This window comes from Lynx rufus, unplaced genomic scaffold, assembly GCF_022079265.1.
Source record: "Lynx rufus isolate CCGP_SWC_20201006 ecotype Redwood Valley unplaced genomic scaffold, mLynRuf1.p SCAF_14, whole genome shotgun sequence".
Classification (NCBI taxonomy): Eukaryota; Metazoa; Chordata; class Mammalia; order Carnivora; family Felidae; genus Lynx; species Lynx rufus.
This window is the reverse complement of record NW_025814828.1, coordinates 15,023,303-15,046,365: the sequence shown is the minus strand read 5'-3', so window position 1 is coordinate 15,046,365 and position 23,063 is coordinate 15,023,303. Positions and strand designations below refer to the sequence as shown.

General features: G+C 44.6%; 1 protein-coding gene across 3 annotated transcripts in view; it reads left to right on the top strand.

Moving 5' to 3' along the window:
- The window catches only part of ADGRG2 (adhesion G protein-coupled receptor G2), a 67,663-nt gene extending 45,579 nt beyond the window's left edge, over window positions 1–22,084 (top strand). For 2 of the 3 annotated variants that reach the window (XM_047075971.1, XM_047075970.1), the window contains exons 14-27: window positions 2,008–2,396; window positions 4,698–4,872; window positions 5,074–5,230; window positions 6,132–6,275; window positions 7,039–7,161; window positions 7,815–7,860; window positions 7,995–8,098; window positions 8,887–9,008; window positions 10,337–10,605; window positions 13,859–13,958; window positions 14,744–15,027; window positions 17,436–17,537; window positions 18,745–18,897; window positions 21,906–22,084. In XM_047075971.1, the coding sequence (XP_046931927.1) occupies window positions 2,008–2,396; window positions 4,698–4,872; window positions 5,074–5,230; window positions 6,132–6,275; window positions 7,039–7,161; window positions 7,815–7,860; window positions 7,995–8,098; window positions 8,887–9,008; window positions 10,337–10,605; window positions 13,859–13,958; window positions 14,744–15,027; window positions 17,436–17,537; window positions 18,745–18,897; window positions 21,906–22,084 (2,347 nt within the window). The remainder of the gene's footprint in view (window positions 1–2,007; window positions 2,397–4,697; window positions 4,873–5,073; window positions 5,231–6,131; window positions 6,276–7,038; window positions 7,162–7,814; window positions 7,861–7,994; window positions 8,099–8,886; window positions 9,009–10,336; window positions 10,606–13,858; window positions 13,959–14,743; window positions 15,028–17,435; window positions 17,538–18,744; window positions 18,898–21,905) is intronic. The other variant, XM_047075972.1, reaches the window with a different exon arrangement.
- The last annotated feature ends 979 nt before the right edge of the window (window positions 22,085–23,063 follow it).

The window sequence follows — 23,063 nt, the reverse complement described above, 5'->3', positions numbered from 1 at the left end:
GCGGGCAGAATTAGACAGAGGGTAGCCTCTTCGTGGTGGAGCCCCGTGAACGGGAACCCTCGTGCTTGGGGGTTTGGCTGCCGCCGACCCCCAGATGTAAGAAGGAAATTTAATTTATACTTCGTAAAGCACCTTTGCCATGACTTGGCCCCGTGAGTTGCTGGAGTATACAATTCAGAGAACAGAGTCTCAGAGAAGTCGGGTGGATTGCCTACAAGAGGAATGAGAGCTGGAGCCTCAGCCAAGGCTTCTCGACGCGTCACCTTTCTGACTGTCTGGCGCCCCTTTGTTCACACCGCCATCCTGAACGTCAGGCTGTGTAGAGAGGCCTCCGCCGGGTGTCTGGCCAGACTGGACCGAGCCGACATTTCTCTTTATGGGTGTCACTTGCCTCGGGTTCCTCAACCTAATATTCCTTCTTCCTCTCGCCCAAGAGAGGCTCTAAGAACATCTTCTAGTTGGTGCTCTTAAGTCATCAGCTAAAACTGGATCCATCAGAGGCTTCCCTAGGTAACAGTTTGTTGCCCCCTCTGGTTGTTCTTCCTCCCACCCCAGGACTGGTGGATGTCGATAGCAGACGAGTTCTTCTCAAGCTTCCATGCCATGAAAATAATACGGGCCTGGGATCCTCACCCCTGCGCCGAGACCAACTAGAACACACACCGAGGGATAGGCCACAGAAATCTCTCTATTTTTTAAAAGTCTTCAGGGTTGTTCTCCCGCACAGCCTAGGCTGAAAACCGCTGGGCTAAAGCAACATTGAGGGCGTAGCTGATTCACAGGCTGGGGACCCCTGTGGCCTCAGCTTCATTCATTTTCTTCGTTCAGCAAACGTTTCCTGCTCACTACCTGTGTGCCAGTTAGCATCATGCCAGGCTATAGCAGTAGAAAATCGATTCCGACAGATTCCTATGTTCATCGGTTTCACAGAAGTTTATGTGTCATTAACCTCACTTCAAGATTTTCTTGAAACAAAATTCAGTAAATCGAAGAAAACAAATGGCGGTGTGGTTTACCTATCCCAGCCAATACCACGCTGCGTATGAGTGAGGTAAATTTGAGGTTTCCGGGAAAGGAGAGGCTCACTGGTGGCTCACTAAGACTAGTATGAGAATTTGCTGAAATAAGTTCCATGATCCAAATCAATAATAATGATTTCCACATTTTTCTGATAATGGATCAACACCCGGAAGATTGTAATTGTAATTGACCGAATTATGTACTTCACAAAAACTACAGGGAAAACTTGAAGAACATTTTCTTGGTATTGATACATTTAGAGCTGCTTTTCTTTTCTTTTTTTTTTTTTAGAGCTGCTTTTCAATTTATGCCATGCCCTTTTGTACCGCATGTTAATACTGAGTTGACACAAGAGTGTGAATTTGTTATGGACGTAGTTTTGAAATGGACGTGCTTTAGCTTCAAAGTCAAATCAATTGTTCTACAAATGATGAGCCAGTTTTGTCAATGTGGATTTGAGTACTGAAGGAAAATGATATTTTGGCATTTAAGTTTTTAGAAAACCTTTCAGTACGTTAGGAACAGTTTGGGCATGTGATTCTCCTTTTTTGAGAACACGCTTTTGTAAAGTCTAAAAAAACCGTAAGAGACAGATTCCTAATATATGAAAACCACAGTTGGGTAAAGGCATTTAACCGCTCCCCTCCCCCAGGAGCACATAGAGGTGTTGCAAGATCCCCTCAACTGAATGATAGGGGATAAGGCACGAGAGCCCGAGAGGAGGGGTGATTGAGTGAACCAGAACTGGGAATCCATAAAAGAGCATCCCTCCTGGCTAACTCCTCTCCCGGGGAGGAAGTGGTAGAAGGGGGCAGGGGCAGGGGGCCAGTGGCAAGGGCACAGAAGGTGTGCAGGGGCGGAGGCTGGGAGTGGCAGGTCCCCGATGGAGCCAGGTCGCCTTGGTGGTGCCGGATGATTGCCAGAGGAGGCGAGCCTCTGTCTCGCTCATTCGGGTCTCACGTGCATCTCTCTCATTCTCCCCTTTAGCGACCCGCAGGATCCTGTTGTATGTCTTGCTGGTCGCCCAGATGGCCCACCGATTTCTTCTAGCGGTTCCACCCCAGCTGCTCCTCAGGCCACCGTTCTGGCCCAGGTCTCCGGTGCCTTCTCTTCTGCGGAACCTCTCAGCCACCCACCTGTAACCCAGAACCCTGCCTCTCCGACACGAGCGATTCACCTTCCTTCTCCCCAGCCGACAGCTCTCATTGCTTCCAGCCCTACCGTGGATACGCCCCCCAAATCTGGAACTGTCTCTTCCCCTCTGCCCCAGACTGATCTTTCCCACACCCTGCCACCCGTGAAATCCTCACTTTCCTCCCCCACCACGTCTGTCCCCGTGAATGTCATCACGACCAACACACCTCCTGACGAGACAGGTAAATATGAGGATCCGAGCTGCTGCTACGTGTGTTACAATCTGGCAGATGCCGGCCTGCCAAATCGAGGTATCTGTAGTAAGACCACGTTGGACCTTTCTTTTTACGATGTCTGCTCGGTATCGAGAGCTTTCCTGCAGGCTTTCATAGAACACAGAAATAGCCCTGAGGCGAGTAGATCTTAGCATATTCTACCGAGATGACTTACTTTACAGGTTTCTTTCTCCTACAAAAGGTTGGGAGCTCACTGTTTTCAACATTGCGAAGAGAAAACTTTTGAACTATTAAATTCAGTAATTCCACTTAGAAAGAAAAACTCTGCAGCCCTGAAAGTCAGTCACAGAGCGACAGATGTGGGTCTGCAGGGGCCCTCGCAGGCAGCGCGATCTGGGAGAGGCCACTTAGCTCCTCCTGACCCAGCCTGGGGGACTTAAAGACGGAAATAACCACACTAGCTGCACTAGGTTTAGAATGGTGCTTCACATGAGGATGCCATGGAAACTGCAGAGGGCTCCCCGTACACAAAGTAGGCTCACGGGTAAAGAGATAAAGGCAAGAGCGAAAGACGCCAGAGAGAATTCTGGATGCTCTGAAGGGTCAATTCAGTGAGTCAGAATCAGACTGTCCTCGGATTTTCGGCGAGTAGGAGGCAAAACCAAGTTCTCGGTGACGAGATTGGAGTGGAGGTTGTGGTCTCCGCCTCCTCCCCCACCGTGCGAGCGTCCCCTGGAGACTGGAAGCTTCTGCCAGTTCTGCCGAGGGACTTGCTGTTTCTTTGAATTTGCACTGCTCTCTCAATTTGTTTTTATAAATATGGGCGTTTTAGGCCAAATTATAAAATCATTGGGGCTTCAGTAAACTAGTTAGCCTGGGCCTAAAAATGCCCACCTTTGCAAAGCCATCCCCGGTGACCATCAGAATCCCACCTGACCATTTCCCCGGGAAGGCCAGCAACGTGGCCTGCTGTGCCTGTGCTTCTGTGGGCGGGGCTGGGGTTTCAGCCAGTGACGCAACAGAAGCCAAGTGACATGCATATGAAAGATGTGTCGGGGAATTACTCGGTAGCTAAAAAGTAGACATAACTTGACAGTCCCACAAGAGAGGAGTAATGAAATACGCTAAGTCGATAAGTCACCTGAGCTCACCGACTGCAGCTGCGCATAAGAACAGCTCGATGGAAACCTGGGGGCATTTTCCAGGCCTGGAATGAAGTGAAAAGAACACAACAAGGAAGAGTTGGTACGCTATGTTTATAAGAGTATGTTACGACACCTGGATGGAGATAAGAAGGGAATCTGCAAAATAAGAAATAGGATGTTAGGTGGTGGAATTAAGAGACTTTTTCGTTGCCAGACAGGTTTGTATCATTTCCCAATTAAAAAGCACTATTAAAAACCAACTTACAGCTGGTCGTCCAGCTACTAATTTCGTAATAGTCTCTTTTTCGTAAAAAGAGCTTCTAGTTATCCATGTAAAATCCGGTACGCATGATAGAAATTAAAAACAAGTATGTTTATACTTTTACAAATATACACTAAATACACTGATGTGCTTTTACATTTTGTTCAGTTAGGTTTGTTGTTTTTTTTTAAAGACTTTATTTTTAAGTAGTCTCTACATCCAGTGTGGGGCTCGAACTCACAAACCTCCAAATCAAGAGTCACGTGCTCCACCGACTGAACCGGCCAGGCACCCCAGTTAGGTTTCTTGAAGTATAATTTACATACAGTAAAACTCATCCAGATCTATGGATAGATGAAATTTTTATAGTTCCGTGAGGTTGGATTAAGCACCCAACAGCCACACGACCACCAAAGTTCCCTCGTGTTCCTTTATAGTCCACTCCTGTCCACTACCCCCAGCCCCTGGCCACCACCGATCGGTTTTATTTTTCCTGTACTTTGGATTTTTCTAAAATGTCATATGAAGAGACTCATACAATATGTAGCCTTTTGAGTCCGGCTTCTTTCAGTTAACATAATACGTTGGAGAACTGGAGATCCATCCATGTTGTTGCAAGTAGCTCCTGCCTTTTAATTACTGAATAATTGTCCATTATATAGATGGATCACGGTTTGTTTATCCATTCTTCAGTTGATAGACATTTGAGTTTCCAGTTTGGGACTGTTATGAAAAAGGCCCCTGTAAAAATTCACGGACAAGTCTTCTTAAGATACGTTTACATTTCCCTGGGGCAAATACCTAGGCGTACGTTTGCCAGGACATAGAGTCTATGTGTGTTTCTTTGTTAGTGATTTTTTCCATTATGTGTTCATAAAATGATTTGGCTCTCTGTTACAGAAATTGTTTACACCGGCAGCAGCAGCGGTGATTCTGATCTTGAGAACCAAGTGTCCCAGATGGAGAAGGCTCTGTCCTTGGGCAGCTTGGAGCCTAACCTCGCGGGAGAAATGATAAACCATGTCAGCAAACTCCTTCATTCCCCACCTGCCTTGCTGGCTCCTCTGGCCCAAAGGTATGACTTCGCAAACTGATGTGGTCATAGAGGAGACCCTCTAACTGTAAGAATACTTCTTATCAGGATTAATTATAGCCAAGTATTTTTCTCCCACATAAGAGGTTCATAATGACTCGTTAAATTGTTACTGCATATTCTGCTTAGAATGGGGAAGACAAAGTGGGAGTGCTGAATTCGAACTACCACTTATCTTTGCAGATTGCTAAAAATAGTGGATGACATTGGCTTACAGCTGAATTTTTCAACCAAGACCATAACTCTAACCTCCCCTTCTTTGGCTCTGGCCGTGATCAGAGTGAATGCTAGTAATTTCGACACAACTACCTTTGCTGCCCAAGACCCTGCAAATCTTCAGGTACATCCTAATCAGTTGTGGAAAAAACCTTTTCTTGTATATAACTGTAGTCTCCATGACGGAGGCAATTACTGCTTACAGTCAGGGGCGATACTCAAAGTATTTAATATCTAGAACAATGAGGTACCACAGGATCAGAAAAAGGACGTTGGTCTTGGCTGGAGCAGGATCTCAGAGGTCTTTGTGCCCGGTGTCAACCCTTTAGCAGGTAGACCATGGAAGTTTTGCAGGGGGGTAGTGTTGCTCAGGTGCGGAGAGGTGTCCAGTGGCGAGAGAGCAGGGACATCGACTACATATCAACCCATTTCAATATTTTAACAAGTGTTTCGATGGCACTGGTCTCAGTAGTGGTGCTGAGTATCATTCCTGCTCCTAGCGTTTTCCAGCCACCTATTATAGGGATTAGGGGCCGGAAACACCCAAGAAAAACCAAGTCTTGCCTTTTAACTTAATTTTTATAGTCTTCCCTTTGCAAGTTTAGTGCGTGTGGTTCTATGAAGACTTGACCCTAACAGATGGCCAAGTTCGTGTGTCTGCAGTTACCGTGCACTTTTTCCGCCCAGTTCTGTTGACATGTACATGTTATGTAATGTTGACATGTACATGTTATGTAATGTTGACATTATGTAATTGACATGTAATATCCTAGACTTTCTGACCATTTCTGTGTATCCTTAAATTGTTTCCTTTCCTGCTCTGAGGCCTCATCGCCCAACTACACATCCTCTCCAGTTTCAGAGCAGTCACAGACACAAGAACAACCGATTTTACAGAGGCACCACAAATAAATGCCTTTACGGGATCCTCCAGCTTAGTTCTCGCGTCTTCCACCTCTTCGCGTTTTCCACCTCTTCGTTATACTAGCCCCAGGCATTTTTGGTATCCTTTACTTGATTTTCAGGTTTCTCTGGAACCTCAGGCTCCTGAGAACAGTATTGGCATTATTACTCTGCCTTCATCACTGATGAGTAATTTACCAGCTCATGATGTGGAGCTGGCTTCCAGGGTTCAGTTCAACTTCTTTGAAACGCCTGCCCTGTTTCAGGTAAAGTTCATGCTAACTGCTTTTGGTTTAGGTTTTATCTAGGAGTGCAGCAGTTTCGTTTCTCACATATTCTTAAATCTGCTATCAGTCAAACAAACTACTGAAAGCTGCAGTTTATTTTTAAACAGGACCTGGCGATATTGGTAATGATGAGTAACAATAACTGGCACTTCTATTAAATTATTATCCCGATTTTACAGATGAGGACATGGAAACGCAGAGAGGTTTAACTTGCTCAAGAACACACAGTTTAAGTGGCTTAATGTTATATTCCCTATACAATTCACGAGGGCCCCTTTGTGTCAGTTTGTGAAACTTAACTCAGTATTTAGAGTACTGTAGAGTGGAACAAGCTGTTTCTTTTTCTTTTTCTTTTTTTTTTTTTTGTTAAGTTTATTTATTTTGAGAGAGCGTGCGCATGCACATACAAGCAGGGGAGGGGCAGAGAGCAAGGGAGAGAGAGGGAATCCCAAGCAGCCTCCGCATTGTCAGCACAGAGCCCGACGTAGGGCTCGATCCCACGAACCATGAGATCATGACCTGAGTTGAAACCAAGAGCCGGACGCTCAATCGACCGAGCCATCCAGGCGCCCCAGACAAGCTCTTTCTAAAGTCACATTACTTGGTGACCCTCAGTTTCTCCCCTAGATTGTAAAATAAACCATGTGGATTAAGTGGGCTGTAGGGTCTCTTCCAGCTCTAAAATTCTCTGATGACATTTCATTTTTACCCTTGCCATCTTGTCGATTCTTTGGTGTGCTAGGACCCTGCCCTGGAGAACCTTTCTCTGATCAGCTACGTCATATCATCCAGTGTTGCAAACCTGACGGTCAACAACTTGACAAGAAATGTGACGGTCACATTAAAGCACATCAATCCAAGCCAGGTGGGAGAGGCCCGTCTGGTCTGTTCATTGACCAAATACACTTGTGCAAACCGTGTCCGTGAGTTGGCCAGAAAAAAGGAGATCCAGTAGAACCTCAAACTCGGTCAAGGCAGTGTGTAAGACTAGAATCACGTGGTCACTCTGTTGGGTCTTAGCATGGCTGATAACTGGCCACCTAATTTCCAAGAAGGAGCAGTGGCAAAAGCCAGCTATTATCAATTACCTAATTTTAGTGCATTTAGATCTGTGGCTACAGGTCTGATTCTCACCTCCAAAGAGAAAACATCTCTCATTTCAGGTCAGATTGAGCATTATCTATAGACTCACCATTCAAAGTGTGGTCTGCAGACCTGTACCATCAGCATCACCTGAGAGCTTGCTAGAAATGCCAACTCTTAGCCCCACCCTGGCCCCCTGAATCAGAATGTGCATGTTAGCAAGGCCTCAAGGTGATTCCTATGTACAATTGCTGAGTTTAAGAAGCGCTGACCAATTTGAGACCCACTCTTTCTAGGGACTAGAATAAAATTGGAATTCTCTAAAAAATCAAGAATGAGATTCTGAAATTAAAAAATTCATAATTTTTTTCCAATTGCTTTTCAGTTTTTTCAGTTCAGTAAATTAATTATTTGTAATTTATCTTTCCACTGCAGGATGACTTAACAGTGAGATGTGTATTTTGGGACTTGCGCAGAAATGGTAGGTTCCAGTCATAACTTTTTCAGTCTTAAGGGGGCAGGGGCAGAGGGAGGAAGAAAGGGACAAGAGCGATGGGGCGATCATCGATGCCATGGCCTTGCTGAAAGGACAGATACTCTTCCCAATGCCAACAGGTGGCAGAGGAGGCTGGTCGTCCGATGGCTGCTCTGTTAAAGACAGGAAACCGAATGAAACCGTCTGTACCTGCAGCCACCTTACAAGCTTTGGCGTCCTGCTGGTAACAATCCCACATTATCTCGCTTTAGATTCTGGGCCTGAGGGGTAGCTGGGCATCATGCCGTGATGTCTAACGTGATGGATGACTTTGATCAGCAGATATGACATTGTGGCAAAGTTAGAGACTAATGAAATTACCCTTCCGGTAAGCAAATGCACTTGAAAGAAAAATTCTTGAACGTGGAAGTATTTTCTCCAGCCTATTTTTACACACAAGTTTTCCTGTTTTGAATAGCGAGAACTAGGGGATTCAGGTTAAAATGGGTAAGAAAAATGGTGTGGTTTGCATTGCACTTTAACATTTTCACCAAACGCTTTGACATAAATTATCTTCTGTACTCTCTCCAACAGGCCTGCAGGATAGGGGGAATGAAGTGTTGTTATTGTCATTGTAAGAAGTTCGAAATAAGACTCATTGGTCCAGCGACTGTCCACAGTCATAGAACTAAGAAATAGAAAAGCCTGGAGCCAAATTCAGGTCTTGAAGCTCCTAGCCCAGTGCTTTTCCAGCGCATCATAACACACTGATAAGCGTCTGGGCTTTGGAGTCATCCAGACCAGAATTTGGATCCTGGTTCCTCCGTTTCATAGTTGTGTGACCTTGGGCACATTATTTAACCTCGCTGGGGCTCAGTTTCATTCGTTTTTCCTGGTGATAATAATCGCGTCTACGTTGTAGTTTTGTGGAATGAACTGTGGATGGACACGTAGAATACTCCATAACTGTAAATCCTAGCTCTTTTATTTATTTCAAATATTTGGTCTTGAGAGCAGTATTTTATTTTCCAGGACCTATCTCGAACAACCTTGCCACCCACTCAGATGATGGCTCTGACGTTTATCACATATATTGGTTGTGGGCTCTCGTCGATTTTTCTGTCAGTTACTCTTGTAACCTACTTAGCCTTTGAGTGAGTATCCGACACTGAGAACTTGGATTCTAAGGCACAGTACTCCCCTCCATTGCCAAAATGTCTTAATTAAGTGCGTTCCTTGGCCTACCTCGTCCTGTATACTGCCTAGAAGTGCCACCCTTATGCAAAACTTAACGGGGCTTTTTGGGGAATATACTCACTTCCTCCTACCAGTTTTTGCACATGCTGAAGGCAGGGGTTGTGTCTTAATCATCTCTGTACCCTAGAATGATGCCTCGTAGCTAGCCGACATTACGTGTGAAATGAAAGATCAACGCAAACCTTAAAACCTAACAGCTTATACTCTGATATAGACCATACTTTTGTGTACAGCCTAAGAGCTGTGCTTCACTGATTACATTTCGAAGTTACTCTGAACAAACACAGAAGATGGAAAACATTAGCAGGTGAGAGGATGAAGAATAAAAGGTGTAAAGCCTCATTGAAAAATACAGATATTCCATGAGCGCAGCTTTGTAAGTAGGTCAGAGCAAGAATGACATTCCAAATAATGGCATCTCCTTGGCTTACCCGAAGGGTCCCTTTGGTCACTGTGGGGAGGAGCGGGGCCTCCCAACAAATTCTGTTGGAAACAAAGAAAACAGGCACTTCGATTACATTAACTGAATTAAACGGTATGTACATTCTGGGATTTAGATTTTGGACACTGATCAGGAAACGCACAAATTTACTTTCAGTGCCAAACTTTGGGTCCAGCTGTGACTACAGATCTTCTAGTGGACTTTTGGAAATATGATTAATGAGGCTAAATTACTCCGAATGATTTCACCAGGTCTAATTTCACACACATAGATGTGTACATGTCCTCAATTAGCTGTAATTTCCTACGCCCGTTTCATTTAGCTATAGTTCAGACTCTTCTTTCCGTGATCTCATTTTAACTAATAACATGAGATAACTGGGGCACCTGGCTATGTTTTGAAGCTCTGAATATAGGAGCCTATCATATGAGAAGCGACAGCAATGCTTCTAGCAATAGCTTGGGGAAAATGAGGGGGGGGCTTAGTAGATTCCCCTACAAACTCTTTGAAAGGATGGGTCAACAGTCAGCATGTAAAAGGTTCCCCAGGAATGTCAATACAAATTTTCCATATTGTTATAACAGGATATTCTGTTTCGATTTGTTGTTGTTGTTGTTGTTATCCTTACGGTCGTTGACTTTAATGCCTGCCCCTCCCACACACACAGAGAAGAAATTTATGCATGTAGACATTGACCGAAGAGTAAAAATAAATTTCTTAGATACGCTCACACAAGGGCTGTCAGAATGTGCTGCTGATTCCTTCCTTGTCCTTTCCTTCTAGAAAGATTCGGAGGGATTACCCTTCCAAAATCCTCCTCCAGCTGTGTTCAGCCCTGCTCCTGCTGAACCTGGTGTTCCTCCTGGACTCGTGGGTTGCTCTGTATGACGTGCGAGGCCTCTGCATCTCAGTGGCCGTATTTCTGCATTATTTTCTCTTGGTCTCATTCACATGGATGGGCCTGGAAGCATTCCATATGTACCTGGCCCTCGTGAAAGTGTTTAATACTTACATCCGGAAATACATCCTTAAATTCTGCATCGTCGGTTGGGGTATGTATGATTTTGCTTGCACGTTGCCTGGGCTTTCTCTGCTTTCGCTCCAGTATCTTGATTTTTCATTACACAGAAACGGTGATAAAGCAGGTCACACTTGGCAGGTTTCTAAAACAGCTTTATTGTCCCTATACGTTGCACTGCCCACAGGGCGACCTCGTCCAGTCTCTTTCTAGAACACCTGTATATTACGCTGGATTGGTTGTGAACATAAACCCCTTTTAGGTTGGGGCTATGAATCCTCTCTGTATCTCCAGTCACTAGAATTAGGGCTGGCACACAGAAGGTGCTCAATAAGTTGAAGAGGTGAGCGGGGTGATAATGAGGCCCAGCTCTCAGTCCCCCACCTCCCAGCCAGCCCCACTCTATTCTGTGTGTCCCAGATGTTACACACACGCATGGCACTATCCTCAGAAGAGCAGAATGAGACGAACGTACAGGTAAAACCCGATGGAACGTCGCTGCCACAGTGACAGTTTTCAGATCATGCCACGTGTTGGTGGTGGTGGGTCACAAAGTCTGAGACATGGCACATGTCTTGAAGGTCCCTTCACTCAACTCTGCACCAAATGTAGGAGCCTCCTCATCGTGACTTATCCTTGACTAAAGATGATCTAACTTCTGCTTGAATGCTTCTGTTATTAGGGAGCTCATTATTTTTGTTAAAAAACCAAAACTCAACTGACTGTATTTTTTAAAATTTTTTTTATTACTTATTTTTGAGAGAGAGAGAGAGAGAGAGAGACAGAAGGTGAGCAGGGGCGGGGGAGGGGCAGAGAGAAAGGGAGACACAGAACCCGAAGCAGGCTGTAGGCTCCGTGCTGTCAGCACAGAGCCTGATGTGGGGATCGAACTCATGAACTGTGAGATCACGACTTGAGACGAAGTCGGACGATTAACCGACTGAGCCACCCGGGTGCCCCTCAACTGACTACGTTTTAAAAATCTTATTGGCTCTTTTCAGTGATTCATGAATCGGCAGCATCCAGTCTAAGACGCAGATAGAAAGGAACTGTACAAGATGAGAGACTTTTATAGACTGAAGGGAACAGGAACAAGCAAGTTATGCTAGGCAAAAAAGCGGGTTGATTATTACAAGGTTATTCTCCTTTAGGGGATGACGGAGGTGTCTGTCAGGCAGATTACCTAGCGAGTACTGATAACGCGATTCCTGGTCGACTGGTCTAGGATGCCCTTTCTGGAACAGCTGAAACTAATTAAGTCAAGTCTCGGGTTCATGACTTGGGGCTTAGCATAAGTGACCCAATTTTAGGCCTGTTGTCTTGTTTGTAACACCTTACAAGGCAACCAATAACCATGTTGTAAAGCCCTACAGTTCTGCTCTGCCATTAAATTCACTTGGCTCTCTGTTGGCACCAGTGGTCTTGTTTCTGCTCTCTCTGGCGAAAAAATTATCAGCTAACACCTCTCGACTGAACAGCCTTGTAGATAATCTAGAAGTAGTATATAACATTATGAATAATTCCCTACTTTTCAGTGTATTTTCACACAAGTAACCCCATGAAACACGAGCCAGTGAGGTTAGCACAAGGCCGTTATTACTAACATCGGGTGAAGAAACCGGCTCAAAGTGGTAACGTGATTTACCCAATCCACACAACTTGACAACAGCCCAGACTGGCTCTCTGTATTCTTACGCATTTCCTTTCCACTGAATTATGGCCACCATCTCGCCCAGACTCACTCCCCTTTTTCAGGCTACATATTCCTTTTGTTCAAATACAAATTTTACCTGATTGTAATAAAGTATGGAAAATGCTGCAAAGAAAAAAAGGAAAAGTAAACAAAACACTGCCTGTACTGACAGTAGGCAGGCCAATCACTGGGAACCCCTGTGAGTATTTTCATTCATTCACTCCCTAGCTTTTCCTACGTATATTTTTATACACCTGTGATCACGTCGTCCATAACTTTGGGGTCACCTGCTACTTTGGAGCGTCTGACTCTCAGTTTCCCTCCTTGATGTGGTGAATTTAAGGCAGTGGTTCTCAACATTGGTTGCACATTAGAATCACCAAGAGGGCTTTTAAAAACCTTACCACTCACCGCCCTTGTCACTGCACCTGCCATTCTGTCTTTGTCAAGAATAACAGAACACCTTTCTGGAAAGATAAGTCACTTCTCCCCAGAAAAATAAGTCCCCGCTTCTGACACTGGGCATGGATTCTGTCTTTGTGAATACCAAAAGGCCGCATTCCCAAAGGTCCTAGACGAGCTCCACAACCCTGATATTTTATTTTTAGGCAAGTGTCTCACCTAGGAAGCCATCACATGTCAGTGTCTCTGTAAGGTGCAAATAGAAAAGAATTAAATGAAATACTACGTTAGATTGTACCAGGCACCCCAACCCGTGAGGAGAAATTGTTTTGTATTTGCCAGGGCCTTGAGATTGGATGTCAGGTCGGTCTGTGTGCACAGAGTGTGAGATGTCCCCGGGGACTGGAGTGAGAGGTGACGGGATGGGGGATGAGAGGGACTCCTTCCCAGCCAAACGCGATTTTAAGCTGGGAAGAGCCTTCTCGTGCTTTCTCTCAGTGGAAGTGCCAGCAGGCCTTTTGGAGAGCCACTGTAGTCAGCATCCTCAAATCAACCAGGTCTGCTCCTCAATCCATCAATGGGTTCCAGATGATCAACTGAAGATTTGGGGTTCATGATGTAAGATCTGCCAGGAGTCGCTGGTAACCCTAATGTGTGGATGATTTGGGTTACGTTTTGGAGTCCTTCCCTTTGCCTGCCACCTGAGACTCAAAATTACATCCCAGATGTGTGTAAGTTAAGGGAAACCCTAGCTGTGTGGCCGACAAAAAGTCTCAGGAGAAGATAATTTCTCATGCACAGTCCAGTCAGCAGGAGTGGAGAAGTCTCTGGCCTTGCCCTTATTCAGGATCCAAGCTGCTGGAGACTCTGCCTCAAGACAGGACTTCCAAAGTTGCCCTGAATTTGGGAGGAAAGAGAGTAGAGGATTTCACAGGAAGTTCTTATGGGGCAGGCCTAGAGGTGGAGCAAATCTTCCACATCCCATCGACCAAGACCTAGTTATGCGGCCACACACACCTAGCTGCAAAGCAGGCTGGGAGATGTCCACCGTGTGCCCAGGAGGAAGAGAAAGTGGCTTGGGTGAACAGCTCACCAGTCTGCTACCAGAGGAAAATAGCACGTGATCTGTAGTCTTTCTCCTCAGCACCTTGGTTATTAGAAGTATGCGTGACTGACGTTTCCCATCTTCCAGGGGTACCGGCTGTGGTTGTGATCGTCGTCCTGGCTATATCTCCAAATAACTATGGCCTTGGATCCTATGGGAAATTCCCTAATGGCTCACCGGATGACTTGTGAGTACAAAGCCCCGGAGGGGATGTGAAGTGAACTGGAAAAACAGAATTCTCCAAGAAAGCGTATCGTCCCTGACTCTCACCCTAACAAAATCCAGTAACATTTGTAGCAGCCTTCCCAGTTATGTATGTAATGAGATAAGCTAGTTGAAAATGCCATGCTACTGCTTTACTACTTAAGTATTACAAAAACAAATGGGTGGGGCGCCTGGGTGGCTCAGTCGGTTGAACAGCTGACTCTTGATTTCAGCTCAGGTCATGAACCTAGGGTTGTGGGATCGAGCCCCACGTCGGGCTTCACGTTGAGCATGGAGCCTGCTTGAGATCCTCTCTCTCTCTCTCTCTCTCTCTCTCTCTCTCTCTCTCTCTGTCTCTCTCTCTCTGTCTCCCTCCCCTGCTCATGGTCGCTTGCTCTCTCTCTAAAAAAAAAAAAAGTGTTTTGAAAATAATTTTCTAAGCCTCTGATACATATGAAATACCTGCTATATTACATTGGTAAAGACTCATGGAATAGAGTTACTAGTATTTAAAGGGGGTAAAATCCTGAATGTTTTCAAAGAATGTCTTTTAAATACTTGTAATAACCAAGTGTCCTAAAATAGACTGTTAGTTCTTTTTTCCCTAGAGCTTTCAGTGGTTGTTGGAGAACAGTGGTTTTATCTTTTTTTTCCTTCTTCTACTTTTAGGAAATGTTTCAGTAAAACGATATAGATTCATTGTATCCTCTTGAACCATGCTGCAGCACTGTAATACGTTCCCCATTGTTTTCCCCCCCTAAATTCCAGCTGCTGGATCAACAGCAATGCTGTATTCTATATTACAGTTGTGGGATATTTCTGTGTGATATTCTTGCTGAACATCAGCATGTTCATTGTGGTCCTGGTTCAGCTCTGTCGAATTAAAAAGAAGAAACAACTCGGAGCCCAGCGAAAAACCAGTATTCAGGACCTGAGGAGCGTTGCCGGCCTCACGTTTTTGCTGGGCATTACTTGGGGTTTTGCCTTCTTTGCCTGGGGACCAGTTAACGTCACCTTCATGTATCTCTTTGCAATCTTTAACACCCTACAAGGTAAGTTCTTCAGCGCTAAATACACATGAAAGATCCCAGTGGAACTGAAAGCTATCTAAAAGTTAGAGCATCCGCAGAGTGGCTTATTTCAGAGCTTAAGACCGATTTGTTGAAAAACAGATTTATCTTTGCCAAGGTGGGGCATGCTTTAAGATCCTTGGAAGAAAGGCATTCAGTAAATTCAGCAAGGGGTATTTTTCCTTCTTATCCAGATCGTCTCCTCGGAGGGAACATACTGAGGGGAGCCTGCCAGGAGCTCTTTCTGGAGTCACTCTTCCTTCACTTGGTTCCTTTTTTTTTTTTTTTTTTTAAATCTGTTGATCGAGGTAAACATGCATACAGAAGAGCGCGCGTACCATAAATGTCCCTGTGACGTCCTGCCGCTCCAACCTTCTAGGTCTGTGCTTGATTTGCAGGTAGTGATAAATGTGAAGTCAACAGACAGACCCCAGTGGCCGCAGCCTGGCCCAGTGGCTGATCCTGAGAAGATGCTGTGCCGGGCCACCCCCCGCAGGACAGGGGCAGGTTCTGGGCATCTCCTTTGCAGCGTCCCGTTTGTGACTGAGACCCAGCTGCAGCCGTTTCGGAGCCCGTCCAGTTGTGTTGTTCAGAAAAGCAAAATTACTACCTCTTTCAGATCAGTGTTATAAAAGACTTGTCAGATGTAATTAATTTTTAATGGAAGTACTTTGGCATTAAAAGCTAAGCAGCCTAATAGGTTTACATTACAATAACGATAATTCATGTCTCTTGGTTTCTTTCTATTCCAAATCCTCTGTTGGGATGCCTTTTAATTGCATTCTCATCCGCTTGTTTTCATCTTTTCCTGTTTGTTGCTTTTAACTCCCATAGCGTCCTCCTGTAGTTCTGTCAGGCAGTGGATCATTTTGCTGGCTTTCCAAGAAATCCCAACCCGTGATTGACTTCAAATGCCTGATTTGGCTATCCGTTCTGATTTGGAGGAAGCCAGTTAATATGCTTGTCGGTTACATACGGTTGTTAATTTTGACTTAACAGTGTACCAGCTTCTGAATTGGTACATCCAGGTGTTACGCTACATGGTAGTAAACAGAAAAGCTTTATCTGCCATAATGGCATGCTAGAAGAAAAAAAAAAAATGCCCAAATTGCACCACTCACAAACACGAAAGCAAGGTACCCATCCTCATATATTTAATGTGGAAACTGAACCTGCCTCTTTGTCTTCATTTCCCTCGAATGTCTCCTCATTAGAATATGAATGGACGAAAGCAAGGTATCGGTTCATTTCTGAAAAGGAACGAATGCCTAATTCACAGGGCTTTGGGGTCCATTAAAGGAGAGATGTGTATAGGTTCTGATTTGGGACTTAGGTAGGCCCATTTTGGTCTCTCCCATGCACGCTGTTTCTCTCCTTAGGCGGCCAAGGGTAGCCGCCCAGGGTGGCAAATACATAAAGTGTACCCTACTAGAAGCAAACCTGAGATTTAAAACGCAAGATTTTCAAGTAGATAGATTGGGGCTTCAGGAGAGGGAGAATTCAGAATTTGTCCATTCATTCAGCAAATATTGACTGGCAAAAGCCTGGAGGACTGGGAGCGGTGGGGAGCCCCGTGCCTGCATCACCAGGAAGAAGGCGGGTGGGAGGCAGAGCCTGCGTGCCTCTTCAGGTCTGTAGCGTCACTCTCTTTGTGGCCAAGGTCGCCAGTGGACAGTTTCCTTGAGCAGATTAGAGAGAGGCTGGAAGGCAGACAAGGACATCACCGCAGGGTACCAGGCTTGGGACTCAGCCGTGGGCTGGAGAAGATGAGTCAGGGATTTGAGACAGACAAGGATGTGGCACTTGACAGAACATGAAACTGGATGAGTATGGAAGGAAGGCTGGGGAGGTAGGAGCCTCGGTGTGAGCTGGCATCCTGAGTGGATGGCTTGTACTTGCAAAGGTAGAGAAGGCCAAGGACAGGATGTGAGAGGAGGGACAGTTTAATTCTGGAAATACGGAGTTATCATTACTTTTATAAGTAGTGCCTTTCTTTTTTTTTTTTAATTTTTTTTTTAACGTTTATTTATTTTTGAGACAGAGAGAGACAGAGCACGAACGGGGGAGGGGCAGAGAGAGAGGGAGACACAGAATCGGAAACAGGCTCCAGGCTCTGAGCCATCAGCCCAGAGCCCGACGCGGGGCTCGAACTCCCGGAGCGCGAGATCGTGACCTGGCTGAAGTCGGACGCTTAACCGACTGCGCCACCCAGGCGCCCCAGTAGTGCCTTTCAATAGCAAACTTTTTCAGGACTTTGGACTTTTTTTTTTTTTTTATTCACAAAATTTCACTTTGCCTATAGCTGCCAAATATTTTATCTTTTGTGCAAAGGAAGCCCATGATATTCAGGTCTTAGTTTGGAATTATGTGACTTTTTTTTTCCTCCGTAGGATTTTTCATATTCATCTTTTACTGTGTAGCGAAAGAGAACGTCAGAAAGCAATGGAGGCGGTACCTTTGTTGTGGAAAGTTACGGCTGGCTGAAAATTCTGGTAAAGATTTACCTTTTTCTCCTCTTAAATCCTGAGGAAAAGACAGAAGTTAAGATCTAAAGCATTCAATGCCAAAAGGCCGTCTGATCTAGAAATCAGTGAACAGATCCCAATTGTGAACGTTAGGGAATAAAATCTAGTGAATTAAAAAATAATTATTCCTGTCTGGGAACTGGGAGCCTCATGAGCAATAGAATGAATGGGCTTGTTGCTTCTTACATGAAACAAGAGTGAAATTTTTAGAATTTCCTTTTGAGCTCAGTTTTTCCATTTACACAAAGTGAGTTTTGATATTTGCTTTCAGAACTTGTTAAGTCTTAACTCAACCTGGGGGGTTGGGAGATGGGTTAAATAGGTGGCGGGATTAAGGAGGGCACTTGTGAGAAGCACCGGGTAATTTTTTTATCGAAGTGTTGAATCACTCTATTGTACACCTGAAACTAACATTACATACGCTATTAACTAACTGGAAATTAAATAAGAACATTCTAAAAATTCTATGGTTCTTTAATAAAGCATATTATTTTCTTATAAAAAAATGTCTTGGCTCAACCTTTTTACCACAGGTCCCAGTGGTCAGTTGCTTCATTTGTTAGCAGGCAAGTCTTTGTATACAAGCTTTAGCATACCTTTGGTTACTTTGAAGTTATTTTCAGGCACGCCCTGCCGAATTGTAGAGCACATTGCTCATTTGCAAGAAAATAAGAAAAATGAAGTACTGTTTGGAAAAATAAATTCCTTTTACACGAATACCACCCATGAACACAACCTTTGCAATATTGCAAAGATCTGGTGGCATGAGATCTGTACTCAGAAAATGGCAGTACAGTTGGTGCGGTTCTTCTAAAACGTTGAAGAGCCATCAGTCATCACAACACAGTTGTCTTGTGTTCTTGTTAAGATAGTCCTGGGCTCCCGACTACTACCTAATTCAGGGGATATTTACAGACACAATCAAATCAGTGTGGACTTCAGTCCAAGAGAATATAGCTTACTTCTAACCAGGAAGTCATTTAAAGCACAGATGTATATAGTCTTCAATGAAAATACATTTTATCACACCACCTTGTGAAATGTGTGAGTTCTTTGCAAGAAATGGAAGCGAGATCAGTTGCTAGATAGAACAGGTTATACTGTGATGATCTGTCTCTTGCATTTGAGCTTCAGCGTTCCATCTGGCTTTTCTGAAATGCTTATTCTGTTATAGACTGGAGTAAAACTGCTACTAATGGTTTAAAGAAGCAGACCGTAAACCAAGGAGTGTCCAGCTCTTCAAATTCCTTACAGTCAAACAGTAACTCCACACACTCCACCACGCTGCTGGTGAATAGCGATTGCTCGGGACTTGTGAGCGGGAACGGTACGTATGTCTCAATATAGTATGTCTCAAGCTAGTGTTGGTTTTTATTAAAGTAGTTTTATCCTTTAATGACATTTTTGCTCAGCTAAGAGAAAAATTACATAGGACTAGTGGATCACAATGCGGTTCCGTTATAGAAGAGAAGGTTTATTCATCCAGACTTACTCATTTTAGAGCAAATACCAAAACCTTTACTTTTTTAGGATTTAGTTTTTCATGATGGGACTTGATGATGATCTAAACATTTTTTAATGTTTACTTTTTGAGAGAGAGAGAGAGACAGAGCATGAGCGGGAGAGGGACAGAGAGAGAGGAGACACAGAGTCCGAAGAAGGCTCCAGGCTCTGAGCTGTCCGCACAGAGCCCGACGCGGGGCTCGAACCCACAAGCCGTGAGATCGTGACCTGAGCCGAAGTGGGACGCTTAACCAACTGAGCCACCCAGGCGCCCCAGCCTTCATTCATCATTTTAAGACATTAGTTATTTTTATGACGAATTCAAATAAGTTTGTGAGAAGGTGTATATACCACATGATTTTCCAACCCTCCAAAAATGGGAGGTCCTGCTTGTTTATATAGAATTCAAAAATACAATAGGGTGCCTCTAAATCGAGGTTTCTCCACCTTGGCGCAATTGGCATTTGGAGCTAGATAACTGTTGTGGGGGGGGGGGCTGTCCTTTACAATTGGGAGTGTTTAGCAACATGCTAGTTTCCACCCACCAGATACAAGTAGCACCCACCCACTCACCCCCCAGTTTTGACAACCAAAAATGCCTTCAGACATTATGAAATGTCCCCGGAGGGGTAAAAATCACACACCCCCCCTTCACTGAGAACCATTGCTGTAGAAGATGGGAAACAGTTACCACATGGCCTTAGCTCTGCTACCAGGGTAAGAGCTCTGGCTTCTGTGCCAAATGGCTGTGTCAGGAATGACTCGATACAGGTAAACAGAGTACAGGCAGTAGCTTCAGGGCTGGTTAATAAGTTGTTAGCATGAGAAAGCAAGTTCAAAGCAGAGAAATCGGAGGTATGAGGTAAGCCATCATGAATCCTCAGAATCACAACATATCAGTAGAGCCTATTAGCTTGGACCAAAATGTTTGGAGGTCTTAAAGCCAGATTTTTCCATATTCTAGAAACAACTCAGAGATGAAGCCTCATTTGCCTAGCTTGTGTTGCCATCCATCCTTTGGGGAGTCAGATTTGACTGAAGCAACACATTTTGCACAGCTGTTTTTGATGGCTGCCAGTGAGGGTGGGGGTACATTTTGGGCCACCAGAATGGCCAAGTTTTTTTTTTTTTATGTTTGTTTATTTTTGAGAGAGAGAGAGGGAGGGAGGAAGGGAGGGAGCAGGGAAAGGGCAGAGAGAGAGGGAGACACAGAATCTGAAGGAGGCTCCAGGCTCTGAGCCGTCAGCACAGAGCCCAAGGCGGGGCTCGAACCCACCAACTGAGATCACTACCTGAGCCGAAGCGGGACACTTAACCAACTGAGCCACCCAGGCGCCCCTAAAACAGCCAGGTTTTTAATACCACGTGACATGCTCATCCAATAGACCTCCCTGACTCCTCGGGCTACACACCAGGATCTGGGATGGATGAGGGATGGGACAGGCAATTTGAAAAAAGAAGCTGGAAGGTTAATGGTTTCTTCAACCAGGTGAAATTGTCCCTGCACCAGATGTCCTCAGACCAAAATGCCTAGGTCAGGATAGCTGCCTCAGACAGTCACATGCCCTAGTTGAGCTTATCTATCACCCTGTTGGTGTGTGACACGTTTAGTTCTGCTCTACGGGCTTGGTGCCAGCAGCCGTGTTGTTAGGTACGTGGGGCCACAAGCTCACAGTTTGAAAGAAACATCACATGTTGACTCCATCAATTCTGAGCTGTATAACCTTGTGCCAAGCACTTGACTTCTGAAACCGTTGTTTCATCGTCTGTGAAATGGGGATGATAATCGCACTCAACCTGCAGTGTAACGAGATAATACTTACAAAGTTCTCGGCACTCTTACCGTTATTACTACAATTATGGCCTGAACTAAAAAAATGGGCTTATTATTCAGCTTTCTACATTGTCTCCTAATAGTATAATGGTCACACACAGTTCGGGGCCTGCTTGCGGTACGGGAGGCCCAGGTCCAAACTTCGATGTCTCTAGAATGCCCAGCTACACCCTGGCCTAGACTCTGAGGTTGTCATTGGTAGCTTCCTCTTGGGAATCAGTCCTGTCCTGATGTAGTCAGAGGGGCTGGTTTGGTCTACGAGAGATGATTTTTTTTCCTGGCCATAACTGTTTTTGCTCTGGGTTTCTCTGGTACAAGGCTTTATTTCATAGGAATCTTAAGGAACTAGGAACCTTGTCAGGGGACCTATGGGGATCTCTGTTAACCTTTACCTTTTGGGGGAGACCAGAATATCACAGGTTATACTATACATATGCTCGATATGCGATCAATACACTACACATAGGATCGATAATGATCAACCAGAGTTAGGAAATGGGCCTTTTCAAATCACATATATTGCTTTGCTTCATTTTCGACCGTTTCATTAAAAAAAAAAATGCCACAGGGGCGCCTGGGTGGCGCAGTCGGTTAAGCGTCCGACTTCAGCCAGGTCACGATCTCGCGGTCCGTGAGTTCGAGCCCCGCGTCGGGCTCTGGGCTGATGGCTCAGAGCCTGGAGCCTGTTTCCGATTCTGTGTCTCCCTCTCTCTCTGCCCCTCCCCCGTTCGTGCTCTGTCTCTCTCTGTCCCAAAAATAAATAAACGTTGAAAAAAAAATAAAAAAAAAATGCCACAGAGAACTGGCTTCTGACTTATTCCCCAGTTTATTTTGCTTACTTTGAGTGGCCTTAGGGAAGGAATGCAAAGTAAAAAACAAATATATTTTTTAAAAAACCATACTACACGTGCCTACTTCAGAATAAAGTGATGCTTAAGTTTATTTTTAATTGCTTTCTGTGGATACTCCATGACACCAATTTTGTTTTCCTTATATAGGGAATGCGTCTTCAGAGAAGAACGGGGTTTCTTTCAGTGTTCAGAACGGAGATGTGTGCCTTCATGATTTCACTGGAAAGCAGCACATGTTTAACGAGAAAGAAGATCCGTGCAATGGGAAAAGCCGTATCGCTCTCAGAAGGACTTCAAAGCGGGGAAGCTTACACTTTATTGAGTAAATGTGATTCCTTTTTCTAAAATCAAAGCATGATGCTTGACAGTGTGAAATGTCCAATTTTATCTTTTACACAATGTGAGATGTATGAAAATCAACTAATTTTATACTCGGCAACCTCTGGAGGAGCATTTGCTAATTGAAGGGCGATGGTTATTGGAAGAGGAAGCCAAGAGGTTTTAGACATGGTTTTTAGACATTTGCAGTTTGTTTTTTTTATCCTTCCTTTTAAGAGGAGATTAGGTTTAAACAACACAGTAAGAGTAAGAAAGACTTCTTGAAAATCAAAGTAGTTCATTTCCAGCCAGTTTAGAGGCGAAGTCATCTTTGATAACGTCCCAGAAAGCAACTGTTGACTTCAGCCTGTTGGTGAGTTGAGTTGTGCATGCATTTGTTGTAAATAAGCTGAATTCTAGTGACCCACATGTCAGATATCTTCCACGTCTTTTGTATTTATTTTCTACCGTGTAAATGTATTTCTTTGTAGAATCGTGGTTGTGTTCTTGTGTCTAATGTGATAATTCAGAAAATCCTTGATGGTTCAGTGAATTCTAAAGCTCCTTTTGGAGATGATATGGGATGTGAAATACAGAAGCCTCACTGAAATCAAGAAATTAATGATGCCAGCCAGACTGGACAAAATGTAAGCAGACAGTGAGTGCCACAATTAGCTCATATAGTGCCTTTGAGCGAGTTGGAAAAAGGTGCCCCCACTGGGCAGACACAGCCCCAAGGGCTCATGGCTTGGCATACTGAGTGGGGGCCATGCTTTAGCCTCACTCATCCTCTTGGGTGCACCCTTGTGCAGGGTACCATCTGTACACCCACACGCGGCACCCAATACCAACACCCGTCTCCTGACCTCATGCCTAATCACCAGATTAGGGAATCTGCACCAAGACGTTTAGCTTAGCACCTTGGCCACAGAGAGGGATGGAACTGTAATCTAGACCATCTGTCAGGAAAATTGTGAACGTGGAAGA